Raw genomic sequence first — 25705 nt, 5'->3', positions numbered from 1 at the left:
AGGCACAAAACAAGTACACAACACAATAAAGGAGTGTTGATAACAACAAAAAATAGTATATAAATATTTTTTTTTTTAAATAAGGGATAAAAACAATATAAATCAATGCAATGAGAGACACATGAATATTCAAAATAAGTTGAAAATAAAATAATTATAAGAATAATAAAAATATTTTTTAAAAGATTAAAAGGTCCTTAAAAGAATACAATAAAATAAAGACATACATTAGAAAATGGCGATTAATTTGACCTCTGGGAGTTTCATCGAATATATTTCTGTTAAATTTTATGAACCTGATGCTTCTTTACTGTTTGTTAGAGAAAGAGTTAAACTCAGTCCAAAAAAGGAGGGAAAGACGGTTGGAAACCTAAAAACTTCCGTTTGTAAGTAAAACATTTTCCCTATCAAATAAAAAAGTTAACAACATAGTTTAGAGACGTGTGACTCACACTGTCAGAGTAACAATTGATAACTTTAAGATGAAAACAGTGAGTAACATTAGTGATTGATTAGTTTTCTTCTCATCTGATTACTTTACAAACTCCGGCTCCGCGCGCGCTCGTGCGTCCGTGCGCGTCCCCGTCGGAGACGTCATGAGCGTCTTACTACCCAACATGGCGGACTTTGATACCATTTATGAGTTAGAAGACGAAGAGGATGAGCGCGTAGTGAGTGAGGAACACCTGCCCAGATACTGTCCGGAGCCCGTGGTGATGCGAGGGGCCGGGCACATCACAGTGTAAGCGGAGCCGCGTTTGTCGCGGTTGTTTTGGGGTCTTTAGCCTGTTTAGCCGCTGCTAGCCTGACTGCTAACGCTAATCACAACAACTCACAGTTTGTCTCGGAGGAACAGCAGGTTTGACCACGAACGGTTCCCAACATTACTGCGACATAAACTAACCTTAACTGTCTAATATCCCCATGGCAACTGTAAATGTAGTAACGTTATAATCGAGCAAAATACATCGTCATCAGTCTTGTCTTTTAAACACAGACATGATGAAGTTGTCTGCCGATACGAGCTTTATCCCAGATGTTTTTCACTGTAGGTTTCATCACCGGGGGTGTCAGTGAGTTAGCTGACCACATTATGACTGAGGCTGTGGGTCTGTATCACACTCAGCGTGCCCCCCATCCCCCCAGTGTGACGTCATACAGCATAGTGAAAACAAACTGTAAAAGCTGACTGTCGTCATCATCTTCATCCTGACATCAACCTGACCAGAGACTCCCAGCTGGGGAGGATTTCTCAGCCTCCAGCTTTGCATCTGGATACAAAACAACAACAACAAAAACAATTTTAAAATATTAATAATTCATTTAATTTGTACTGCACTTCTCATTCACAGTGAATCTTAAAGTGCTACAGCGTTAAAACACATATAAAGAAAATAACAAGAGTCAAGATGAAAAAGCCTTTCCTGAATGAAAAGGTTTTTAAACCTGTTTTTAAAAGAGACTTGGGTCTGTGCTGACCTCAGATGGTTAGCAAGGCTGCTCCACAAGTGTGGCTCCATGATGCGGAGCTCAGTACTGGAGGCCTGGAGGAGCGAGCTGCTGGCACATCTGAGGGTGCAGGTGGAGGTTTGTGGTGTGATCAGTTCCTGTAGGTAGGGAGGCGCGTCTCCGTTGATGGATTTCTATGTGAGTAGCAGGACTTTGTAGTCAACCCTGAAGGAGACAGGGAGCCAGTGCAGTGAAAACAGGATCCTGGCAGCGCTGTTCTGAACGTACTGGAGTTCTGGATGCTCCTGCCAGGGATCCCTGTGAAGAGCACAGTGCAGTAGTCCAGTCTTGGGGAGATAAAGGCCACGGCAAGTTTCTCTGCATCTGACAGGGTTACAGAGGGGCAGAGTTTAGAGATGTTTCTGAGATGGTAGAAAGAGGTTTTGCACAGATGTCTTATATGTTTATCAAAAGTCAGGTGAGGGTCAAACCTAACACCTAGATTAGTGACTGAGGAGGAAAAGGGGGACACCTTTGACTGCCAAGACAGTCAAAGGTGAGATGAGGTGTGAGGGATGACTGAACCTGGTGCCTACAAGGAGAGCTTCAGTTTTGCTGCTGTTACTGGAGGAAATTCATGCTCATCCAAAACACAAACAAATTATCATCACTTGTCAGACGGACATTGTTATTATCAAGCTGTGCCTTTCTAGTCAAGATATTTCAAAACAGCAAATGCAGGAGAGAAACAGCATATCATCAAGTAGTTGTGAGTAATATAACAATATATATCATGAGATGAGATGATATAAATTTGTCAACTGAGATTTTGCCTTACTGTTTATACCATGGCAGATCGGGTTTATTGCCAAGTAGGTTTACACATACAAGATAAGATATCATATAATACAAGATATCTCCTTAACATCTGTGGGTGCAGAAAGTCTGGAGCCGCAATGATTAATCGATTAGTTGATCGACAGAAAATTAATGGGCAACTATTTTGATAATTGCATAAACGTTTTAGTCATTTATTAAGCAAAAATGTGTGTCTCAAATTTGTGGATTTGATGCTTGTGTGTCGTATATGACAGTAAACTGAATTCCTTATGATTTTTGACCATTGATGGGACAAGAAAAGACATTTGAAGACGTCATCGTGGGCTCGAAGAAATTATAACAGACATTTTTCACAATTTTTTGACATTTTATAGACAAAATAATGAATCTAGAAAAAAATCAGCAGGTTAATTGATAATAAAAATAATCGTTAGTTGCAGAAATAAGTAGGTAAATGTTGGCAATGTCGCAAAAAAAATGAGCAGAATTACTTTAAGCCAGTATTAAACTTTTGCATGATCTTTGCATCAGTAGTTTGTCAGGTTTTCATTTGCTGGATTATGCAAAATCAAACGTTCCTGTCTGATTAATTTATACATTGACAGTTTCTCAGTTGATTTTCCAGAAAATGTATTTTATCATAATATATGTCGATGTCATTATATAAATTAACACATATAGTGATAGAGGGTTTTATTCATGTTGCACATCAAGAGACACAGAAAAAGACAGACACACATTGCAAAAGTGTCACTGTATGTTAAAGCCTAAAAAAGTTCACTACGTCTACTGCATCACTCTACTATTAATAGTCAGTGAAGCCGCATCTTATAAGTTATCATGGAATCAGAAAATATCTTTGTACTCTGGATTATTTTTGTTTATGTTTTGAATATAAATTTTGATAACAGACTTTGTACTTAGTTTAAAACACATTGTATCATGATATTAATGCTCACAATGTTTTTTGTTGTTGTTTTTCAGGTTTGGACTGAGCAACAGATTTGATACAGAATTTCCGTCTGTTCTCACGGGAAAGGTACATTTTGCTTTAAAGCTTTCTTGCACTTCAGTCTTGCAGGCTGCTTTCTGTTCAATTCCAAGTGGGAAGAATTAAGTAATTAAAGCCACAGTGATTCTATTGTTCTATTGGGGCTTTAACAACCCTGACTTCCCCAAATCGCCCCAGTCAAACCTTTCCAAGTGGTTTTGATCTGATGGAGATGCATTTCAAGCAACACACCACAGTGCATAGAAAAGAGCCTGAATGTGCTGCTGTCCAGCTCTGTAAATGAGTAAGCCGTCTATGGGGCTTGGTTGTCGGGGACCCCAGTGTTTTGGAGGGTCCAGCTCCAGGTGATAAAATAATGAAATGAAGACTCTGCCGCAGACAAGAAAGGAAAGCTTCCTGGGTCGGACGCAGAAACACAAAAAGGCTGCAGGGGTAAGAGCAGGCCGAGGGAAGTGTGGGGCAATAAAAAGTACCTTCAGTATTGTGACCCAGGGTGACATGTGATGGATGAGGTCACAATTATGATGATTGAAGGTTGCAGATCAGGCCCTGCTGGGCTTTATTCTGAGGTCTTTGGCTGTTTGCAAAGAGACCTTTGCATCCTGTCATAAAAGATTACGACCCCTGTTTTATGGCGTACAGACTCAGCGAGGAATGAGCATCCATTCAAGTTGTTTGGCCGGCGCTGCCACAGGCACTGAGCTTATCTGTCCTTTGAGTCCCTCCTTGCCTTGAACAGTCTAGAGCTTGGTTAGCAAGTCAGAGGCAGAGTATTTAGAGATCTCATCTCATCTCTGGACAACATCTACAAATATCTACCTGTTGGTTTTCTTAAGCTCTCTGATCTTTCTGCACAGGTTTCTTTTGAGCAATTAGGAATCTTTCATGTCAGCACCACCTAAGACCCCCCCCCCCCCCTCTCACCATTGCTGTTTGATTCTGGCATCCCAACTAAATAGGAGCTATTTATTTTGATATACATGCATCCATTCTTTGTTTTGTTTTTTTTTTCTAGGTAGCGCCAGAAGAATTCAAAACCAGCATCAGCAGGGTGAATGCTTGTTTGAAGAAGAACTTGCCTGTGAATGTGAAGTGGCTTCTTTGCGGCTGCCTGTGTTGTTGCTGTACAGTAGGCTGCAGTCTATGGCCTGTTATCTGCCTCAACAAGAGAGTAAGTTCCAGACCTCCCGTGACACGAGTTGGACAGTTTAACTCTCCCTTACATCAGCGCTGATTACTCGGGGCTGTTATAGCAATTCAGCCGCATTGGTCTAAGTATAGAGGGTAATAACAACTTGTGTTCAATTAGTGGCTCTGTGTAGAAATGACGCATTGCGCCGCACAGCTCCTCTTCTACCCAGCTCAAGGGTGTGTCATTTAAAGGTGGTATTACCACTCAGAATCACTGACAACAAAGTGGACATTACTAGCTGGTAAATTGGGAGTTCAGTCCATAAATCCAAACACTGCAGCTGTTTACTGTTACCTGTTAAATTGTAAAATTGAGTTATTTATATTCTGTTGCTCTCATTCATGTACATGCATGTTATTTTCTATTCCAACAGACAAGAAGGTCTATTCAGAAGTTGTTAGAGTGGGAAAATAACAGACTATACCACAAGGTAAGAAAAGCAACAAATTGTGAATCAGCACCTGTGTGAAAGTGCTTAATTGTCTGTGTCAGTGATCAGTGTAAGGCAAAGTATCATCATGATGGATAATGACCATTAATCTGTTTTGTAAACTCTTAAGCTGCAACACAGGGTCTTCTTCTTCAAAGCTGTTTGAGTCAGATCTGGTGCACGGGGCCTGAGAGGACCGTGAGGTCAGCAGTAAAATGCCATGTTAATTTTGTTTTGTCTCGCAGCAACAAATTACAGCTAGTAGCTGTGCAAAGGCATAAAGGAAGCTCTTCAGGGTGTCTGGCCACAGTTTGACCCCGGCGAGACCAGACAGCCCTGCTCTCAAATTTCCCCTGACACTGAAGGGGAGATTTCAGACAGATTTTCCTTTGTGTGTGTATTTGTGTGTGTGTGTGTGTGTCTTTGTGTCTGTTTGAGAGTGAGAGAGATTTTCATTCATTGTGTCTGTGTCTTTTCTTCTCTCTTCAGCTGGGGCTGCACTGGAAACTCAGTAAAAGAAAATGTGAAAGCAGTAATATGATGGAATATGTAAGTAGGCTATCACAACAAAAAAACTATAATTTACTGGATTGTTGCATAACTTCATGAACATCTTGATTATTTTCTATGTGATTTAAATGATTAATATTTCTTGGTTAATCAATCAACTGCTTTGTCTATAAAGTACAGCTGCAATCTATTAATTGTTAGTCATTCAACAGAAAATGAATCATCAATCAAATGATCAAAAACATTTCCAAATTATCAGATTCCACCTTTTCAAATGTGAATATTTTCTGTTTTTTTAAGTCTTCTGTAATAATAAACTGAATATCTTTGGGTTGTAATTGAGAGAACAGTTGATAGATTAATTCATAATGAAAATAATTATTAGTTGCAGTTATAAAGTTTTTCACTTGACTATAATATATTGCAAAGAAAAGCAGCAAATCATCATATTTGAGGAGCTGGAACCAGAGAATGTTTGGCATTTTTGCTCAAAAAATTACTGAAACGATCTATCAATTATCAAAAAAGTTGCCAATAAGTTTTCTGTCTATCAATTAACTGACTCATCATATCAGCTATAGTTTACAAACATCTTGCAATTGTCCTGAAAGATCATTTGTGTTGTCTTTTTCCTCCCACAGGTGATTCTTATAGAATTCTTACCCAAATATCCTATATTCCGACCAGACTGAGGAGGCTGTTAACAGACCGGACGTGTGGCCCTTGAATCTTATCCTTAGTGCCTTGTATATACAGTATGTTGGAATAAGGGTCTGCACTGGTGTCTCTCGTGACGACCCTGTACATCTCCCAGTACCTTGTACATTAGAATTTGCAACACTGTCACTTTGCTTTAGAGCAGATTTTGCACATTTTCCCGACAGAACTAGGACATGTCCCCTTTTGTTGCACTCTGATGTGTTTTTGTTACATGTGACAAATGAGTGAAAAAAAAACAAAACGTAACTCTCGAAAAGTGCATTTACCCCAAAGAACCATCAGCCTGTATCCCATCTATTATATCAGTGAATCCTTGCAAAGAATGTGATGCCTCCACCTTCCTCAAGTATCCTTGCCTTATGTATGATTTTATAAAAAAAAATATGTTAACAGGAGGACGAAGGCATCGGGTGATTCAACAAGTCTGTAGATTCCAGTGCTGTTTGTTGGGTTTCCCCTCTTTGAATCTTTGCAAGTAGATGGGACGGTTGAAATTGCCTAATGTACGGTGTACGCCATCACCCTGTGTGTTTTCTTTACATTTAACCCTCTGTACATGGGAACTAGCTAGTAAAGGAAGTTGACCTGTAAATACCATGTTAGGATAAGCTGTACAGTGGTATACCATTGTTTACATAAAATTACTTAGCTCTTTAGTTGTTGTTTTTTTTTGCCAATATATTACTGTACTATAGTTTTGATTAATGAAAGATGTCTATGTACCTTTCTAGTTTATATGGACCTGTTTACCTTTGTAAGCCATATAGTTACAATGTACATGATGCCACAGTTAGGACTGATAATTGCACTTGAGCCCGATAGAAAGTCAGGATTTCAGCATTTCATGCATCCTGAATATTCATCCAGTGACAACAGCAGTGCATTTTATCATGTGGTTTTTTTTTGCCAATGAAGATGACATTCGGTGAGACCGTTCAAGATGCAGTTGGAAAGTAACGATTTGAACTCTGCACTTCCGCTCATTTATTAAATATTTTTTCAATTATTTTATCCCAACTTTGCATTAATTTTTTTTTTTATAGTTTTGTACTTTTCCCTGTGGTGTTCTTGGTCCTCCTGATGTGTTAGGAAGCACACTCGTCTACCGTACATGGCGTATTGAGCAGATGGCTCCTTTGTTTCAATCATTCTGTCCGGTGTTAGTGTTATTTTCCTGCATCTTTGTCAAGAGATTGCTGCATTGCTTTGTATTAGAGTGCCTCTGGAGTAGTTGTGGAACCACAGAGAAGTACAGGTTGAAATCTGTTCTCTTATACAAAGGAGATTTGAAATTCTCCACCCAGTATTGTCCCTGTTACAATTCTTGTAAATGTTTGTCATGATGACTTAATCCCTATGGAGAGAGAAAATAAATTGTCGATTTTGATTTTTCTTTGCTGTTATCTTTTTATTTTTATTTTAATTTGAAACAATTCTGTTTAAAACGCTTCATGAATGATGTGTCATCTTTGTAAAAAAAAAAAACAACAAAACAGATCATTATAGACCTTCTTCCTCAAAGCCTGCAGCCCCGCTATCAGAAATGTGGCAATTTGTCATGTTTAACAAGGTGTTGAATCGTTAACTTTAACAAGACAGCCTGCAATTACTCGACACTTTTGTAAAACTCAGGAATGAGTACTGTTACCATAACCTGCTGTTACTTTCTAATGTTGGATAAGTGGTCAGAGAGCAGAGAATACTGAACCAGACCGCTGCATCTCACCACAACCCCCGAATACTAAAGCAGTGGGCTTCACTTCAGTGTGGCTGGTTTTATGGTCCTTTGTTTTATTGTTTTCACATTGTCTGTCCTTGTTTAGACAGAGGTTTTCAGCACAGTGCTTCACCAGTGCTCTTAAGAGTTTGAACTCAAGTAGCTGTCAGCATTAGTTTTAGTTGATTTGGAAAAGAATTATTAACAGCATTACGGTATATATTCAGAAGATTTAGCCAAGAAGCTTATTTGTTGAATTAATTAAGGATTTCCTATGAAAAAAACAGCACATACATTTAGAAATAGTTATAACATTTTTAAAAATGCATGAAAACTAGGCTGCGTGTCTCTACATCCTGACAGTTTACAAGCAAACTTTGGTACATTGAATTTTCTGAAAGGTATTTAGATGTAAACAAATTTACAATTAGCAAACAGCACAAAGGTCTTTTTACATTAACAGAAGTAAATCATACATTGTATTCTGACACTTGTCACCTTTATGGAGGGTTGCTGCTCATACTGCATATCAATAACACTATGCTGAGTGTCTGTGTGACCTGCATGTGTACTTTTTACATTCCTAGCAAGTTGTACTGGTCTTACAGCCTCGTGTGTTTACAAGCACAAACACAAATGTGTCTGGGTGCGTGTGTGTGTGATAGAGAGAGTGTTAGAAAGTCAAGAACTCGTGTGTGTGTGTTTGTACATGCAGATATTGACACACTTGAACCCTGCCGCCTATGTACACACTGTGCAGTATTCAGATGCTCCGTGTCTCATTGGATCCTGTGTGGTGCACAGACTTTATAAGAATATGCACTAAGTTTGATCATCTTTAACTTTGCATGCATGGACATATCACGTAATCAAGTGTCATGTGGAAATAAAAAATACATTTTAGGAGTGTTTCAGTTGTCTAAAATTGATTGATTGTAATTTTGAAAGCTAAAGAATGAACATAACCTGAATCATCTCTTTATTTCATGCAGTTTCTGTCCACTAGGGGTCACACTGAGCCATGAACAGACTGTGCAGTGTAGTGGACATTTATGGTTGTAAATAATTTCAACCATTTGCATTCATGCTGTGGTTTACTCTAAATGTTATTTTCTAATCAGCCAAAACCACCAAAAATGAAAGAAAAAAAAAGCATTGGATCAAAATGATGATGAACAAAAAGCAGCTCATTAAGTCAAGTAATTTACTGTACAATGAAATTAACTTGTAAGTTGCAGTGAGTCTGTGTCATTTCCCTCACACTGAAGATGTATATATAAAATATTGTGAATCTATTTGTTCTTGTTCTTTAACTTCCTCCCCAAAAAGCCTTTTCTGTGTGATCTTCCCAGAACAGCTTCATACCGCTTTAGACAACTGATCCCCAGCAGTGCAGTTAGAAGCCACGATAAACAGAGAAACAGCATCATTTGTTATGCTTTTATTGAACGTGATGAAACAGCGGACGGGGCCAACGCACATATTACCAACTTTATTATTTCACAGCCGGACTTGAAAACAATATTCTGAACTGTTCAATAATGTCTTGTATCAATACAAGAAAGGCCACTGGGAATGTGTCGACATAAAAAGAAAGAGGTAACACAAATGATCTTAACAAGGCCGCAACAATCATGAGGGGAAAAAACATTTTGGTACTGTGGACATTTAAGGCAAGTGTACATTCTGGTTTGTCCTTCAGTGTCTACAAAGCACTCACTTATCAAAGCCATTCAGTATGAGCCATTATATAATTTCAAAATAAATACAGAGCACTGGCAATTTTACATGTATCAATTAATAAATGAAAAGCTGTTGAACGTCTTTATTTATTGACAAACCCTTTTAAAGAAAGAAAAAACAAACATCCGCAATGGGATTGTGATACCTTAATATTACCTTCTATTCACCAACTCACAGTTTCTAAATATGTCCAAACGTATTTCCTGCTGCACTGTTTACAAGTATCAACAGCTGACAGGAAATAAACTTGGACCCAAGCAGTTTCCTGCCAGTGCAATCCCAATTAAATGGTTTATACAGGTTTCCTATTAATTTTAGGAGTGTGTGGAATATAAGTGGTTACTTGGATAGGACAGTATCTTTGCATTATAAGTATTCCCAACCTTTTAAGCCCTTAAGAACTTGAATGCAGCTTGAGTCAACTCCAGCAAATCGTCTGTAGGAAAATGTGACTGTTTGATTCGTTACTCAAATTTCCATAATGGCTTTATTATCCTACTTAAAGCATTCTGTTGCAAGGTTTTAAAAAGTGCAATAAAAATAAAGTTGATAAAATCACACTAGTGGTATAACAGGTATATGACAGGATGATTTTTGTGTCTTTGGCATCAGTCTATACAGTCAGGAGTCATTTTGATATATGTACTCATCTATATATAAGTCTACATATTTGCACCGTATTTCATCTTTGGATGCTGTTTATGCAAATTACTTGAATCAAGTCGTGACTAACAAATGATAACATCATTTAACAGGTAAGCAAAAATATACTGAGCTTCAGAAAAGGATCAAAAAGGTGTTCCAATAAAATAACAATCCTTCCACTTTGTTCCTTGCATATAATTCACTGATTGTCATCATGTTTGCACCCTGAATAAACCCCAAAGTGTTCACCGAGTTACACAATCAACGTCCTTTGCATGCACCAGACATTACAACCAAACAGGTAACTGCCGAGATTATGCTTGTGAGAGTCATTTCTTCTGTGCACGGGGGTGATTCTTAAGTACACACATGTTCTGTATTACATAGCTGATAAAAAGCCCTTACAACAAAGTAACCTAACAAAGTGGCAGGGACAGTGAGTGGCCTTGCAAGGAATGCCGCTGAACACGTACATGTTTGTGTGCACACCAAACAGAGTGAGAGAAAGGAAAACAAGAGTGAGTGAGTTTCTTTTTTGCTACACCAGACTCCCAGGCCACGACACCACAGTCAGCGTGACTTTATTCTTCTGCAGCTTGAGCATGGGGATGAGAGACGAGTTGTTCATTCCCACTGTTGTGGCTCCGTTGACCGCCACTATCTCATCACCGCACCTGGAGAGAAACCACAGCCCATCGGTGAATGTGGAGTAAGAGTGATGAAAGGACACAAGAGTCGATAATGTCATGTTACGGGTGTCAAACTGGGGTTGACTCACTTAAGGCGTCCGTCAAAGTGAGCAGGTGTACCAGGCACGATGGTTTTGATGAAGAAGGGCTGCTGGCCGTGGCTCTCCTCGTAGCCTCCGACGATACTGAAGCCCCAGCTCTCATTGTTGGTCTTTTGCAGGACGATGTCCCGGCACCAGTGCATTGGGCTGGAATGACAAAGACAGAGTCAGAGGTAAGTCTTGCAATGAGCACAGGTGAAGTGGAGGAACAGAATTCAGGTTGAGTGATGGTAATCAGGGTGTGTACCTCGGTAATCCAAGCCAGCGAGTCCACAGCGGAGTCCAGTTGAGGGCGTCTTCTCGTGGGTCGTCCATGGGGTCCATTTCATCCTTGTTGGCAGCCTCGGGGTCCTCCTCTGAGTCCTCGGAGACGGTCTGGATGACACGGAGCACCACCTGGGGCTGAGCTGTCTGTGCCTTCAGTGCAGAAACGGCCTCGTTGTATGACAGCTGGGTCAGGTCTACACCGTTGATACTCAGCAGAACGTCACCTACAAATGATTTTTCAGTTGAGTTTGAATTTAGAGAAGTGGTCCCATTCTTTATATCTATAAACTCACAATATAAACCCCTTCCTATGCATTTTCATTTAACCACAACATGAAGTTTCTGTTTTTTAAAAACATAAAATCACAGATGCTGTTTTGTACCTCTTTTGATGGTGCCATCTCGGTGCAGACAACCGACGGGCTGCACACTTGTGATGTAGACAGGCAGGCGGCTGCGACAGTCTCTCCCCCCAGCAATGGTAATGCCCAGGGAAAGCCGAGGCTCCTTCTTCAGGCTCACGGTCTTCTCCTGGCTGGAAAACCCACCTGGAGGATCCTGTATGAACAATGAGCCAGATTTAATACTTCATAATGACAAACATGTTGATCAAGATTAGATTTCAAGATTGTATGGATTTTTTTTTGAAAATCTCTACTCGTTTTTAAGATCTCATGTTCCACAAATTCTCCACAAAAACATCAAGTTTCCAAGTTACATACATGAAATCTGTGCTGCCAATTAACTTTAGCCTTTCCAGGATCCTTTGACTTAATTGATACCACTCGTAGAAACAAATGTGAAACATTTGAGATGGAGCTGAGAGGTAAGGGTAGAGGCAACGTGTGAGGATCAACACTAAGCTCTCGTAGTGGAAAAGATGTGTGGAAAATGACAGCTTCAACCAGCCTCCTTGTTGCTCTCTGGAGTCTGTAAACCATCAGAAGGGAAGCTTGGGGGAGGGGGGGAGGCTCTTCCTCCCCCCCAGCAGGGAACCCATCCCCCCCCAGCAAGACGAAAAGGCTTGACTCTGCAGGCGAAAGCTAACTGTTACTAGCTTTGATCCTCTGCCACCCAAAGAAACAACCAAAAAAACAACAAGACAGTGGCCCCGTAGTGGCAGAGTGAGCAGCACCCCGGGCCTTTTGATCAGGACAGAGGGAGGCCCTCGAGAAGGGCTTTCATCTCTGTTCACTGACGCAGGTGTCTGCTCTCAAAGCTTCTCACTCCCAAGTGGGGGGTTGCTATTCTTTCTGCTGACAGTGTATGGTACAACTGAGTGTGATTCACAATTACACTGTGTAAACAGAAGCACAGGATACTACAATCAGCATTGTTGCTAGTAGTGTAACATGAGGTTAAATTCACGTAGCCCACAGCTGGAAAGGGCCCAAACAAAAATATATTTGATTAAAAAGGGAGGCCAAGAGCAATCTTTAGTTTGAACACTGATATGTAAGCAAATGTTCCGTATTACTTTCATGTAGGTGGACCGCCGTCTAAAGTACTGCGGCTCAGGCGCCCTCCTGGCTGCTCTGCTGTGTTGTCCCTCTCTGCTGCTTCCTCCTTCCTCCTGAGTGTCTGCAGGCCTCATCACCACAAAGTTCACACGCACCTCGCTGGCCTGCACACAAGAAAAAAGCATTTTATTAGACAACAAATGCAAACAGAACATTATGTAAAATACCATCACGGTCACCAATAGTTTTCCATGTTTTATCTAATGAACAAACATACAGTACTTTACATTAGTGCCAACTATTTTACAAACAAAATCATGAGTTTTCAAATTGATTTGCAGGCCTCCTCATGATACTGGTTTACATTAATTTCAGGATGGTATGAAAATCAAGTTGCTAATTCTTAAAAATGGCTTGAACTGTAACTTAACCAGCTTTGTGTTTACTGTGCTAGCAGTGGGGTGAATGACCATGATGGTTTCTGTGTCCTTTTGTATTGTAACACTTCAGTTCAGAACAACCTATCTGGAAAAGAACCGTCCTGATCACTATAAAAAAAATAATGGATTTTTATGGTCCCCACAGGACATTTCCTACTGAATTTGGTGGAAATCCCAATTGCTGATGGTGTTAAACAACCAATAAGACCTGGCTACTGAACAACTGCTTTTTTAATGCTTTAGTTACTTAACTCACATTATCCTTGTTATTTGTTTTATTTGTTTATCAATTTGATAGTGTTTGTCTTTTTCTGTAATTTCCATTTATTTTGAGATTTTTACATTCTTGGGGTGGAGGTTATGTTGGTTGGGGAATGTCATCAGAATGGGCTGGAAAATAGGAGACACTGTTTGATGCAAGGTCACACAATATATATGTCATATGTATTTGGATGAAATATATTACCTTGCTGTACATATATACTGTGTATGTTTAAAAGATTTAGTAAAAGCAACAAAAAAAAGGTATCATTATCCTTTTCAGAATGTCACTGTTTACATATTATTTATCATCTTGTTTTTGTTTTACAGGAATTTGATGCTCTTTGGCAGCTATTGTTGCTTCCTTGAATCCACAAACAAGGATGAGTTTAAAACAGTTCCACACTATCACATGATAAAACTTTGACAAAAAATAAAGGTCTAAATGTTCACTGTAATGGACTGCCTATCAAACTCAGTTTGTAGTTAATGTTTAATATGGCTTTTCTGTATATGACAGAGAAATACCTGTATGATCTGGGCGGCGCTCTCAGGTGTACCATGTCTCAGGTCATGTCCGTTGATGGCCAACACCTTGTCATTGTTCCTCAGTTTTCCATCTTTGGCTGCCAAACCACCGGCCAGCAGGTCCAGGATGAAAACCCCACTCTCATCTGATTTGCGGATGAGTTTGATGCCGAGCGGTTCGGTGCGCAGACTCTTCATTAGCATCACCTGCAGGACTGTGCCAGGGTTGTGATTGGAGGTAGCGTTGCCATGGTTACTGTGGGAAGGCTGGGGGGCAGTGGAAGTGTTGGACGAGGAAGGGTGATGATCAGAGCGTGGATCTCTTGATTTGAAACCTTTCTCCTGCATTACAGTGAGCCTGAGAGGGCCAGGCTGCCTCAGCACTGCGATGGCCCGAGCGTGAGGGACAGAAGCCAGACTGACGTCATTCACCTGGAAACACGACACCACAGACGGAAAAACAAGAGAGTCAACAGTGAAGAAGTCTACCACCAACAAGTCAGTACATACTGAACATGAGTGCCACTATGGCAAGTTATGAGAAGTATTAAATTAAACAGGAAAGCAAGACTGAACAAATATCTTACTTTTCCTCAATAGATAATTATGTTGAAGTCAGACAAAAAGCATTTAATTGATCTTCCTGAATCTTGTTGCTCTGTTTCAATATGTGACATCTGATTTATCTGACTTTCAGTTAATTTCTTGGTCTTTTCCTCATCAGAACCATAACAAGATAGGAATTGAATGCTTCTTCTGTCAAAGTCATCTTTGCTTCACAAATCTGATGTAACAGTGACCCTTCACCAAAAAAAAAAAAAAAAAAAAAAAAAAAAATCAAATCAATGCATCGATTCAAGTGGAGGAGAAAGATTCAGTTTCAAGAAATAACTGATTCAATTGTCACCATATCGCTTTACATCCAGCAGCCCAAAAAAAACTGCAGCTAATGTTACAGAACCTGAGGGCACTGTGTTGTTCTGGGAGGGTTTTGTTTCATTTTCAGGTTTGGAATTTAGAGGAAAAGCTGCATTTTGGAGGACACACTGAAGCAGGGGTGCCAGAGCCGAGGCTGAAATAGTCTATAAGATCAGTTTACAGTTGTACCGCATTCCAGGAGAGCTGGAGGGTAGAAATCCAAGTAGAAGGACATTGTTGGAAGAGAAGAAACAACAATTATTAATATCTCCTTCAAGTCATATTCTGTACTTCCAGCCTCCTCTCTTGTAACCAAAAGTGTTCCTGGTTTACATTTGGGTTCATGCAAATCAATAGTTGAACAAACAAACAAAAAGCGTGTTCATAAATATGTATAACATCCATATTTAAATAAATTAAATTATTAACAACAGCAGAAAATTACAAACTTTTTCAATTGAAACAGATTAAATTTTAGTCCTCTTCATGTTTAAATATTGAGAGATAGGGGGTTTCCTCAATCAGTGGCAGTTATCAGAAAAAGTTGCTTAGAGTGACAGGAGGCGTTTGTGATCAGCATTATTAAACATGCCCTGTTGCCATGGAGCTAAAACTTGTTTTTCTTGATTATCTGCTTTCCCATTCCCGGCTGCAAAGCGCTGTGTTTACAACACCATGAGAATGTAATGACAAGGTGTTTACACAAAAATATATTCCACTGAACTGTGTCAGACTATGCCGCCAGAATACTTATGACTTCCCATGTGGATTTCAAAACAGATCAGAAGAGAAAAACATCACATTCCTCACTTCACTTAAGGTTATTATTACTCTCACTCACCTCTAAGATATGGTCCCCTGGGGCCAGTCTGCCATCGCGAGCTGCTAGCGAGTCGCGGACAATCTCCTGGATGACTACGTTCCCCAGCGGTGTGTCTTTCCCCCCCACGATGCGCAGGCCCAGCTCCTGCTCAGGCTCCTCTCTGAACAGCTCCACCACATTGGCCTCAGCCACCAGACTGGACCGCAGGGGGGTGTTGTCTGGAGGGAAGAGGGGCAGAAAGCCAGGTGGAATAACTATGGTTGTATTTCCAGTTTATGAAACAAACACTCTTGCACTTGCCCTCAAGCACTCAGCTCTCTTTGGCTGAATTTTACCTCTTAAATACCCCTTAAAACACACTAAATGCACTTACCAAATATAACCACTTAAAGGATAATTCTGTTTTTCTTGGGTTTTATTCTTTGGTGATGATTTCTATTGGTGTAATATATAAATATATAACATTGTATTCACCAAGGTAATTGCTGAGATTTAGGAACATGGCAACATCTCTAAATAATAAGTCAGAAGTGGAAAGAAACATGAGTGGTTAACCACATGTATGTAACCAGATAGTTTTCCTGTGCAATGACGGATTATTACTGATATTTTGGGTGCACTTACTTCTGTTTTACTTCTGGCTAATCAGTAATAACTTTGTTTCAAAAAAGTATCATAACCTGTAGAAATGATGGCCAGAACTATCTGAAAATATTATATACTGGAATTATCCTTTAAACAGCACTTTGAAGAGACTGTTAAGCAGAACATTTGTGATTAATGTGAAATTATAACTAAACTAAACTAAAATGGTCTTTCACATATTTGCAAATGACAAATCACTCAGAAAATAAGAATTGTAAACATCACAGCCAAACAAACTCTACATACTGTAAATTAAAGGAATACTATTTTGCTATTTTACACTATTCAACGTAAAGATACAAGCTATACATACTTTATATCTCAGAATTGTGGAGTATGCCTTTTCCAAACAAGAGAAAACCATAAAATTCATAATGCTGTGTCAACCGATAGCATGATGTTGAACTATAGGTGACATTTGTTTTTACAGCACAGTGAACAAAAGCTCGTCATAGATAAGAATGAAGCAGAGTGGACCTCAACGTGTAATCATCTCAGTAAAACTATGAGTTTTATAAGTTTTAGCACACTGGCATTGGTCTGATTTTATACACAGACCATACAAGTATGTACACGCTATAGTCAATTCCTTAGTAGTGATACAAATCTTTTTAGTACCAACAGCATTACAAAAGGATATATTCAGCTGACAGCAGTGATGAAACAGCCTAATCTGGGTGAGTCAACATGCTGACATGTTTAAGCTGTGAAAATATTTTTTAAACACTCAGTAAAAAGAAGACGTAATTGTATATTTAAAAGTGTAAACTCAGTGTATTTCACTTACATCTCTGAGGGTTTTAAGGGCATTAAAGGCAGTAATTCAATTAAAGTAGAGATGAAAATGACAACAGTGCAAACTTCTCTGTGGACACTGATTACTAGTTGCCAGGCAACAATGTTTTAGTGGACTTTGATCCTTGGAATGGGCTTGCAAGTAGGGAAAAAAAACCCTCAAAGGGTTTTTCCTTATGAATGAGACACTCTGGTTAAAACATCTGTGAGCTGGTACATGTTCCTACGGCTATACTGATGATTCACTTGTGACAGACTGAGGAATCAAAACCTTGAGGCGAAAAACATCAGCAATTCCTGTCTGTTTTGACAACCACCCCCACTGAAGGGAGTGGGCGCATGGATTTAGGGTTTCTGCAATCATTCCAGAGAGGAAACTTTCGGTTCAAAGGGGCAGCTTCTACAAACATTATCCAGTTTCACTGCAACAGCCTGACCAACATGTAATTGCAAATCGCTAATTTTGCTAGGAAGTTGTGATTCTGATTGTGTGTTGGTGGCTGCAAAGAAAAAAGAAAAGTCACTTGGGGCTGAATCGCTGTTATACTGGTAGCTGTTAGGATGATAAAATGACTCCATACCATCCTCACTTTCTTCAAAGGCAGGATTAATTAGCCCAGGCTCAGGCTGATCTCTTGTGGGATTTCGGGGTTGTGTTGCTGAATGTTTAGCATCAACAGATGACTCGTTGTCACCCTTTCGTCCCTTCAACTCGTTCCAAGAGGGCCTCTTCCTCTTCTCTGCTTCCTCCCTCAGTCTTCTAAAAACAGGACATCTGGGAAAAGACAGGAACATGAGGAAACTAGTCAGAGAGCGATACGGGTGATGAGCCATACACATGATGTTAAACGTGATTTGGAAAAGGTGAAGAGGTGACAAGATGAGAGAACAAGTGTACTTATGCACGGAGTTCAGAGGAGAAGCACTATGCAGATGAGTAGAAAATTTCACTGCATTGCAGGGTGTCTGGGTGAGACAGAGTGCTGGGACTGCTGCTTGGTCCTCATGTCTGAACTTTGCCTCCTCGTTGTGTGCACAGAGGGGCTGCAGTTGGACTATTTGCCCCCCACAACTGACCGCGTCAAAACTAGCCACCAAGATGATAAGCACCTCTCCGGCCATGTGGAAAAACAAGACGACTGACCTGCAGCTTGTCTTGAGCGCAGTAATTACAAGTTTGTATGTCTGAAGGGAACTGTACCTTAGTCTGTTTTTAGAAATAATATTACAGCTTTAAAGAGGGAAAACACATTCCTTGAAAGGACACACGGAAGAGAAACGGTTTCAATGATAGTCGTCGTACATTCCTAAGAAGTTAGCCAGAATACTTTTATCAGGGCATAATGACCTTTCCAGATCTTATGTTTGTTTTCAAGTGAAAAAACTTGGTGGTACAAGACATTTGACACACTTTACAATATAATGCAGCCACTTTACTTTAAAGGAATGGTTTGACATTTTGGGAAATGCGCCTATTCTCTTTCTTGTTGAGAGTTGGATGAGAAGCCAATTTCAGATACCATTTTCATATCTGTTATATAATGTCCGTTATAATCTTTATTTGGGTTTTAAAACTACAGCCAGCAACTGGTTAGCTTAGCTTAGCATAAAGACTGGAAACAGGGGGGGGACAGGCTCCATTCGAAGGTAACTGTGGTTTTACGGCAGATTTATGTGCCACTATGTCTTAGCCAATAGCCAGTGACTTCTTGGACTCCTGTTGTCACCTTGATGTTGTCAGACAACCAGCGGAGACTCTAGGAAGTCAATGCACCTGTCCAAGAAGTAGTCCAGTACATAACCCCACATAAATTAAACAAACAATTTAAATCATGTTAATTAGGGCATGTTAACTTCATATTAATTTGACAGATATTAGAGTAGTATCAGTGGTATAACTATTGCACAGGATTACATTACATTGTATAAGTGTTTGGGATATTGTGTTTTTTTGTTTTTTTTTAAAGGCTGGTAGGATATAAGATATTTTTACATTTCCATATACAGTACCAGTCAACCAGTCAGATTTTAGAATTGGAAAATTGAACCATTTCCCTTTATTTTAGCCAGATATAGACCCAATAACCACTGATATTGCTGCCATCGAATGTCAGCATGACTCTGTGATCTTTGACCTCATCCCTAACCACAACAAGAGGAGTCTTACCTGTTGTGCAGGTGAGGCTGTAGTTCACACCGTTGCATCTGCTGCTGGCAGTCTGCATAGTGAGGGCATGTCACAGTCAACTTGTCCAGCAGGTTCCTGACCAGCAGGCTGGATGGACGGCACTGATGTAACTGCAGCCGCTGGCGGTCCACAGGGCAGAAGTCCTGCTCTTTCAAGAAGTTGCTCAGACAATGAAAGCAGTAAGTGTGGCCACAAGGGGTGTCCATAGGTTTGAGTAGGGGCTGCAGACAGATGTGGCATACCAGCTCATCATCCACATCATCCTGGTACTCGTACAGGTGACTGTCCAGGCCGTCATGCTGCTGGCCACACTCCTTACAAACTCTGGCCCATGAAAGGCCTGCGGTGTAGCTGCTGCTGGCGATCTTGGTTTCTGTTGTAGCCATTGGCTCAGTCCAAACGTCTGTTGCACAGGGAAAGTTCTGCGTCCGTTTCTACACAGCTGCTTATCTCCTCAAAAACTGTGTCCAGTATATTTCGTGAGGTCTATGTCTGCATCTCAAAAGCTGGATCAACAAGTGAAACAATCGTCCATAGTCACAATGTTATCTCCATGTCTTCATTTTGATTTTTCTGTTGAAAGAGAGACACAGTAAGTTCTGCTGCAGAAGCTGTACTATTCCTACTCATACTGGCCAACTCCACAGGAAATGACAAATCCACAGAGCAACAGCAATATAGCAGCAAGCCACAGCTGCTTCCTCTCAGCAAGTTTCCTGAGGGACAAAAGGAATTCTCATCTCAGCTAAAAAGTCACTATGCACGTAACTGAAAGCTGAACTGAAACTGAAAACTAAACTCTGTGCAATGAGGCAAGAGAAAGCGGACTAAAGTCAAACCACCGCTAATGGGAAGGAACAAAGGCATGGTACTACACGGGAGTAAGAATTCTGAATGGACTGGGCAGAAATGCAATTCCCATCATTAATGGCCCCTTGCATCCAATCAGCAGTGATCTCCATCCCTTTGTGCAGCTCCTAATCTCCTCTAATTCCTTCTCATAAGGAGACTGCTGATGAGGAATGCATTCTTTTGAGAAACTTCTGGTCATTTACTCCACATATGAACAAATAAATCAGATAAACTGACATTTCATGAAACACACCAAATATGGTATCGATCGCATAAGATCTAGCTTGTAAAATGAATTGCATTTAATAAACTGTGTGTGTGTGGAGATAGGTAGGGAGAGCTTCCAAGGAGACCAGAAATATTAGGAGCAAAAGTACAGTTAAGTAGCGGTAAATGGCTTTTGTACAACATAAACAAGGAGTTTTGAGCTGAATGTTTTGACCGGCATCATTTTAGAAGATTTCATGCTGTCTGAAGGACTAAAGTGGGACAGACAAATACCAACAAATACTACCTTCAGATGCATATCCTCAATATAAAAAGGAGTAAAGCAAACAGTGTAATTTTCCTTTGCACATTGCCACACATAATATGAAAAAAAGAGCTACCTTACGCCTCTTTCTCTTTATGACTCAAATCCAGATTCCAGGTACAAAAAGACTGCTTTAGCTTCAGTTACCTTCAAGCTACTCACCCAAGATGATATCTTTGTTGTCAAGCGCCCAGTAGCCACTGCACGCAAACACGAGACTCTAACCTAGCAGCTGCCTTAAGCCTGAATGAAACCAGAGCCCTGCCTCCCCTGCACACCGTCAGGATAAGGTCTGTGTGTGTGTGTGTGGACACATATTTGTGTGCATGAGCGTGGATGTGTATGAGCTCTGGCTGCACCGCTGTAAGGAATGCAGAGGGGAATTGGTGTAACTAGGCAGAGTGAAGCTCAGCTGAGAGGACAGGAGAAGTGTTCCCTCTGCCTCCATCAGTGTCAGTGAATGTGTGTGTGTGTGTGTGTGTGTGTGTGTGTGTGTGTGTGTGTGTGTGTGTGTGTGTGTGTGTGTTTGGGGGGGTGGGGGACTCAAGCTGCTGATGTTGCACAACCACAGGGAAAGTACTCTCAATAGCTTAGTGATTGATAGCAAACACAAACGCCTGATTACAAATATGAGTCCTTCCACAGACGTACACACTTGCTGAGGTCATACAGGCCTCCCCTCCCTGTCTTTGTCTTTACTGTTCACAAGTGATACCTACTCTTGAAATGGATAGGGGTCATGGATCCTGTAGCACAGAGAGAGAAGCACAGTAGAAACCAGGCTGTGCTCCATTTATTTGGGAAAAAAACATGACCTGGTGCAAGAATGTGAAACAAGAGGTAAACAATAAATTCACTACTCTGCCCTACTGTAAAGGGTATATCTAGTTCTCTTATCGATAAAACATTCCCAGTTTCAGTTTTTCCACTGTTATCAAATTCCTTTATACCGAAGGTGTGTTATTTGCTTTGTGATACATAGACGTGCACTTGCAGGGAGTCAAAGCTGGCCACAGAGCACCCAAAGGCTTTTACTGAGGATGCTGTCTTGATTAGAGTAAAGGATGGCAGGTAGACATTCAGCGACCCTGGAGATGACGGGTACCTGAGTATCCAGTTGTTGTGTCTGCAGGTGGCTCTGAAGCTGCATGTCAGTGTCCACTAACGCTACAGTAACACAACAGTTTATCACTGTGTCTCTCATAGCTACAGCATGCTGCTATGAAATCAATAAAGGTACTCATCTTTCCTGGGATCTTCCACGTGAAATGGAGACGTATCAAAATGTTATAGCATAATGTAAAAAAAGTGTAGTTAAGAGACAATTAGTTGATACACTGTTTACAGCTTCTTAAATGTAAGCTTTGCCACTTTTCTATAATGTCACGGTAATTGAATACTTTTGGATTTTGGATTTTTGGTCAGAGAAAACTGCCACTCTGAAGAGGTACCCTTAGCCTCTGTGAAATTATTCGCCCAAGAGCTGCAAAGATAAGTCGACTGACAGAAAACTGATCTGGAACAATTATGATAATCATCTTTTTTAATGCTGAAATTCTCTGGTTCCAGCTTCTCAAATGTGAATATTTGATGGTTTCTTTAAGTCCTCTACAACTGTTAACTGAATATCTTTGGAGTTTTGGTTTCTTTGTCGGACTAAACAAAATATTTTCACCATTCTGATATTTTCCAAAGCAAATGACTATTCAAGAAAATAATTGGTAACGAAAATATTTGTTAGTTGCATTCTGACATTGAACAGACTCAACAGCTAACCAATTTACCCCCCCCCCCCCCTCCCAAGAAATCAATGAAAGTCATCGTTCATTGCAGCCCTAAAAAGTGTAAGTTTTCATTATGGATTTTAGTGTCATCTACTGTTTCAAAAGTCCTTCTTTAGTCTTAGGTTTCTTTGTGAAAGCTTATGTAATACCACAACATAACATAACAAGTACAGTTTCACAGATATGGATTAAACCTAATCCTATACCAGAGCAGAAACATTATTTTACAGGAATCCAGGACTTAAAGAAACATTTTAGACTAAAGCTCATATCTGTAGCACAACAAGACAGTTCCCCAGCTGATACAGTGAAATATGTTTTTACAGGTTTACAGCCAAACAACGGATATCTGCTCAATACAACCCGCTTTAATGAAGGAACGCTTTAGCCAAATCAAATGCCTTATAACCATGTGACAGTCTAAGCTTTCGAGGGAAATGTCTCTGGCCGCACAGTGTCCTCCAGTCTCACAGAGGATTACCCAAGGTGGCGTTTAAAGCTGAGCCAACTCACTTGCTTTGATGGTCGATATGAGTGAGTCACATGTGCTGCCACACCCTCGGTGAACGCAGGTGAGGCGGCAACGGTAGACAAATAAATTCTCCAGACCATGAGACAGCAGGTGTGTCATGTCTACCTCCATCTTATACCAATGTCGGGAATTGCCAGCAAAAAGAGACACATAAAACACTACATGACATGGAAAATAAAACAAATTACTACCCCTCTTGTTTGAGTATGACACAATCAAGTGAAGAGCTCCATCATGTCTCAGTTTTTACAGTAGCATCAATTACACATTACTCATTACTAGAGCGACATGGATATTTTCTTTTATCTGTGCCTGTCTTGAATTTAGAGTACCGCTTCCTTTGTAATTAAAATAAAATGCTATATTTATCTATCTATTTTGAGCGGTGTTTGAATGTTACGTAACTGCTATGGAAACAATGTGCAAAGTCTGCTGCTTTAAATAAAATGACCAGTATTTGCAAGGCATATATCTATACGCGGGAAATCATCAACAACATCCGTGTGATCAACATATGTGTGTGTTTGTAATCCAACGTGTTTTCTACTCCACCTTTTTCCATACCAGAACATCTATACTGTGAACCAACCCAGCTTGATGTTAAGCCTCACCATGTACTCACGTGTTGTGTGTTAACAGTGTCTCGCCTACAAAACACACACACACACACACAGAGGTTGAGCTTATATTCAGAGAGTTCCTGAGCCTCCCACTGTATGACAGCCTGCCAGTGTACATATAACAAACTGGGCTCAAACACCAACCATGACATAACTTATCAGTCAAGGATGTCACCTTTGTATTAACCATCAAGAACAGAAGGTAATAGTAGTTCATTAACAAAGAGTCTCTGCTTATTGTCACTAAGTTTACATAACTCACTGGATCATCAATTGAATATTGAGATGAATTCATTACCCAGCCAACTGACGATTGGTGATTGATTGATTTTGCTCAATAAAGATAAGAAGTCAAACGTGACTGTTTGGGATCTGACAAAACTTATTAGGTAACCTTTACATTATCTCAATTTTACTACTACACTTATGGTCATTTATTAAAAATGCCTTCTCTGTTGTCTGTGTACTTGCAACTACTGCAGAATTGGCGCAATTACTATTTAAGCAGAAATACTGTTGCTAGACTAAATATGACTCAAGGTGGAGTCAGATTATCTTTATTAAAAACTACTCAGGTACAAAAGTAGCACTTTTGAAGTAAACACATAGCTGCACAAAATCACACTAAAAGAAGCCAATGGAGCACCAACTACAGCACTAAAATGCTGCTTACATAGTAGTGTTTCAATAATGTAATTACTATTATACATAAATTATAACACTCTAAAAGTGTCCATTATGCATATTACTCAAGATGGAGTCAGATTGCTTTTGTTAAAAAGTATTCACACTAAATGGGTACTTATATAAAAGTATTCATTATGCATAATGGCCCCTTTAAGATCACTATAATTTACTTATCATAAATATATTATTGAAACACTAATATGTAAGCAGCATTATAATGCTGCAGCTGCTGAGGTGAAATAATGTAACTACTGTATATACTGTCGGGTAGTATTATGTATAACAATGCATCTTATTTTATAAATTGATCATATGCTTTGAATGTAAGATCTTTATCAACAAGGTAATCAATAACTACAGTAGTCAAACAATGTAGTGGAGTATAAAGTACAATATTTCCCTCAGAAGCATAAAGTAGCCTTAAATGAAAATACTTCAAAATTGTACTTAAGTTCAGTACTTCAGTAAATGTCCTCACAGTCAATACAACCAGATACAAACCAATACGTCTTTAATTCAGTGATGATTTCCACAAAGTCACCAACATGTACATGAGGAAAAAGAAGAAGCATTGTGTGATCACTTTCCAGCCCTGCCTGGATGTCTGTGCTGTCACCAGGACCATAAATAACTCAGTGCGTCCCCTCCTCACGTCAGCCCATGTTGCTGTCGGTTTGCTCCTAATCGCTACACGAATGTGGCAGATCCAAGTGACAGAGGAGGTAATAAAAGTTCAGCTTTTATCGGTGAAGAGAGCGACAGTATGACGGCTCATACAGCCTCGTACCTGAACATGGCTTCACCTTCAGCACGTAGAGCGCTAACGTTTAACGGCTACACGCCTCGAGGACGGTAACTCACTTTTTTCAGTCAAACGGCTCAATGTGTGCTCTAATACATTCCTTTTTACAATTAACCACAAGCTCGGTACACCCCTGACAGCCTGAAACAGCTTTGTTTGGTGTTTGTTTACATAAATGGCAGAGAATTGGCTCAAGTAAAGACTGAAACTCGTCTTACCTGTGTGGAGGTTCCCCCCCTCCCCGGAAGCAGCAGCAGCAGCTAACCTATCGCTAGCTAAAACAAAGAGATCACTGTGAACTCACTGACAAACGAACTTTAAAACAGCTCAGAGACTGGCCAGCGTCCAACTACACCGCCGAGAGTCGTCATTTTTTTACCGCATTGCTGTGGGTGAATTATCCCGACTAGTTGTCCCAGGTGTAGCTCGTCCTACATGGGGGAAGGCTGGGCCACTTCACCAGTTTCGAGCAAACACACTGAAAAGCCAGGAGACGTTCAGGTTCAGCACAGGAAGGAGTCCA

At 40.1% G+C, this 25705-nt stretch overlaps 2 protein-coding genes across 3 annotated transcripts; one reads left to right on the top strand and one right to left on the bottom strand.

Annotated features, from left to right (window-relative positions):
* Window positions 1-563: 563 nt before the first annotated feature.
* chic1 (cysteine-rich hydrophobic domain 1) lies at window positions 564-7540 on the top strand. Its single transcript, XM_042419796.1, has 6 exons — window positions 564-742; window positions 3274-3328; window positions 4317-4472; window positions 4867-4923; window positions 5413-5472; window positions 6075-7540. Exons 1-6 carry the CDS (start codon window positions 597-599, stop codon window positions 6123-6125), a joined length of 525 nt encoding a protein of 174 aa, XP_042275730.1. The 5' UTR covers window positions 564-596; the 3' UTR covers window positions 6126-7540.
* Window positions 7541-9296: 1756 nt separating this feature from the next.
* lnx2b (ligand of numb-protein X 2b) lies at window positions 9297-25705 on the bottom strand. 2 transcript variants are annotated; one of them, XM_042418198.1, is made up of 10 exons: window positions 25401-25705; window positions 19353-19946; window positions 17767-17960; window positions 15764-15963; window positions 14005-14436; window positions 12793-12939; window positions 11699-11873; window positions 11296-11539; window positions 11037-11195; window positions 9297-10932 (listed from the first exon to the last, which is right to left on the bottom strand). In XM_042418198.1, the coding sequence occupies exons 2-10, from the start codon at window positions 19757-19759 to the stop codon at window positions 10797-10799; spliced, it is 2094 nt and encodes a 697-aa protein (XP_042274132.1). In that variant the 5' UTR covers window positions 19760-19946; window positions 25401-25705; the 3' UTR covers window positions 9297-10796. The 2 variants fall into 2 exon arrangements, with proteins under 2 accessions (XP_042274132.1, XP_042274134.1); XM_042418200.1 differs by lacking the exon at window positions 25401-25705 and adding an exon at window positions 20920-21215.

This window comes from Thunnus maccoyii, chromosome 8, assembly GCF_910596095.1.
Source record: "Thunnus maccoyii chromosome 8, fThuMac1.1, whole genome shotgun sequence".
Taxonomy (NCBI): Eukaryota; Metazoa; Chordata; class Actinopteri; order Scombriformes; family Scombridae; genus Thunnus; species Thunnus maccoyii.
The sequence above is the reverse complement of the archived record's forward strand: the minus strand, read 5'-3'. Positions and strand labels throughout refer to the sequence as shown.

What these genes read in the sequence shown, in the direction of transcription:
- chic1 (XM_042419796.1), top strand. Translation starts at nt 597, where the DNA reads ATGAGCGTCTTACTACCCAACATGGCGGACTTTGATACCATTTATGAG. An exon ending in GGGGCCGGGCACATCACAGT is followed by an intron (nt 743 to 3,273) that starts GTAAGCGGAGCC and finishes GTTGTTTTTCAG; the next exon opens with GTTTGGACTGAGCAACAGAT. An exon ending in GCAGTAATATGATGGAATAT is followed by an intron (nt 5,473 to 6,074) that starts GTAAGTAGGCTA and finishes TTCCTCCCACAG; the next exon opens with GTGATTCTTATAGAATTCTT.
- lnx2b (XM_042418198.1), bottom strand. Translation starts at nt 19,759, where the DNA reads ATGGCTACAACAGAAACCAAGATCGCCAGCAGCAGCTACACCGCAGGC. An exon ending in CTTTGAAGAAAGTGAGGATG is followed by an intron (nt 15,964 to 17,766) that starts GTATGGAGTCAT and finishes TCTTCCCTCCAG; the next exon opens with ACAACACCCCCCTGCGGTCC. An exon ending in CGCTGGCTTGGATTACCGAG is followed by an intron (nt 11,196 to 11,295) that starts GTACACACCCTG and finishes TTGTCATTCCAG; the next exon opens with CCCAATGCACTGGTGCCGGG.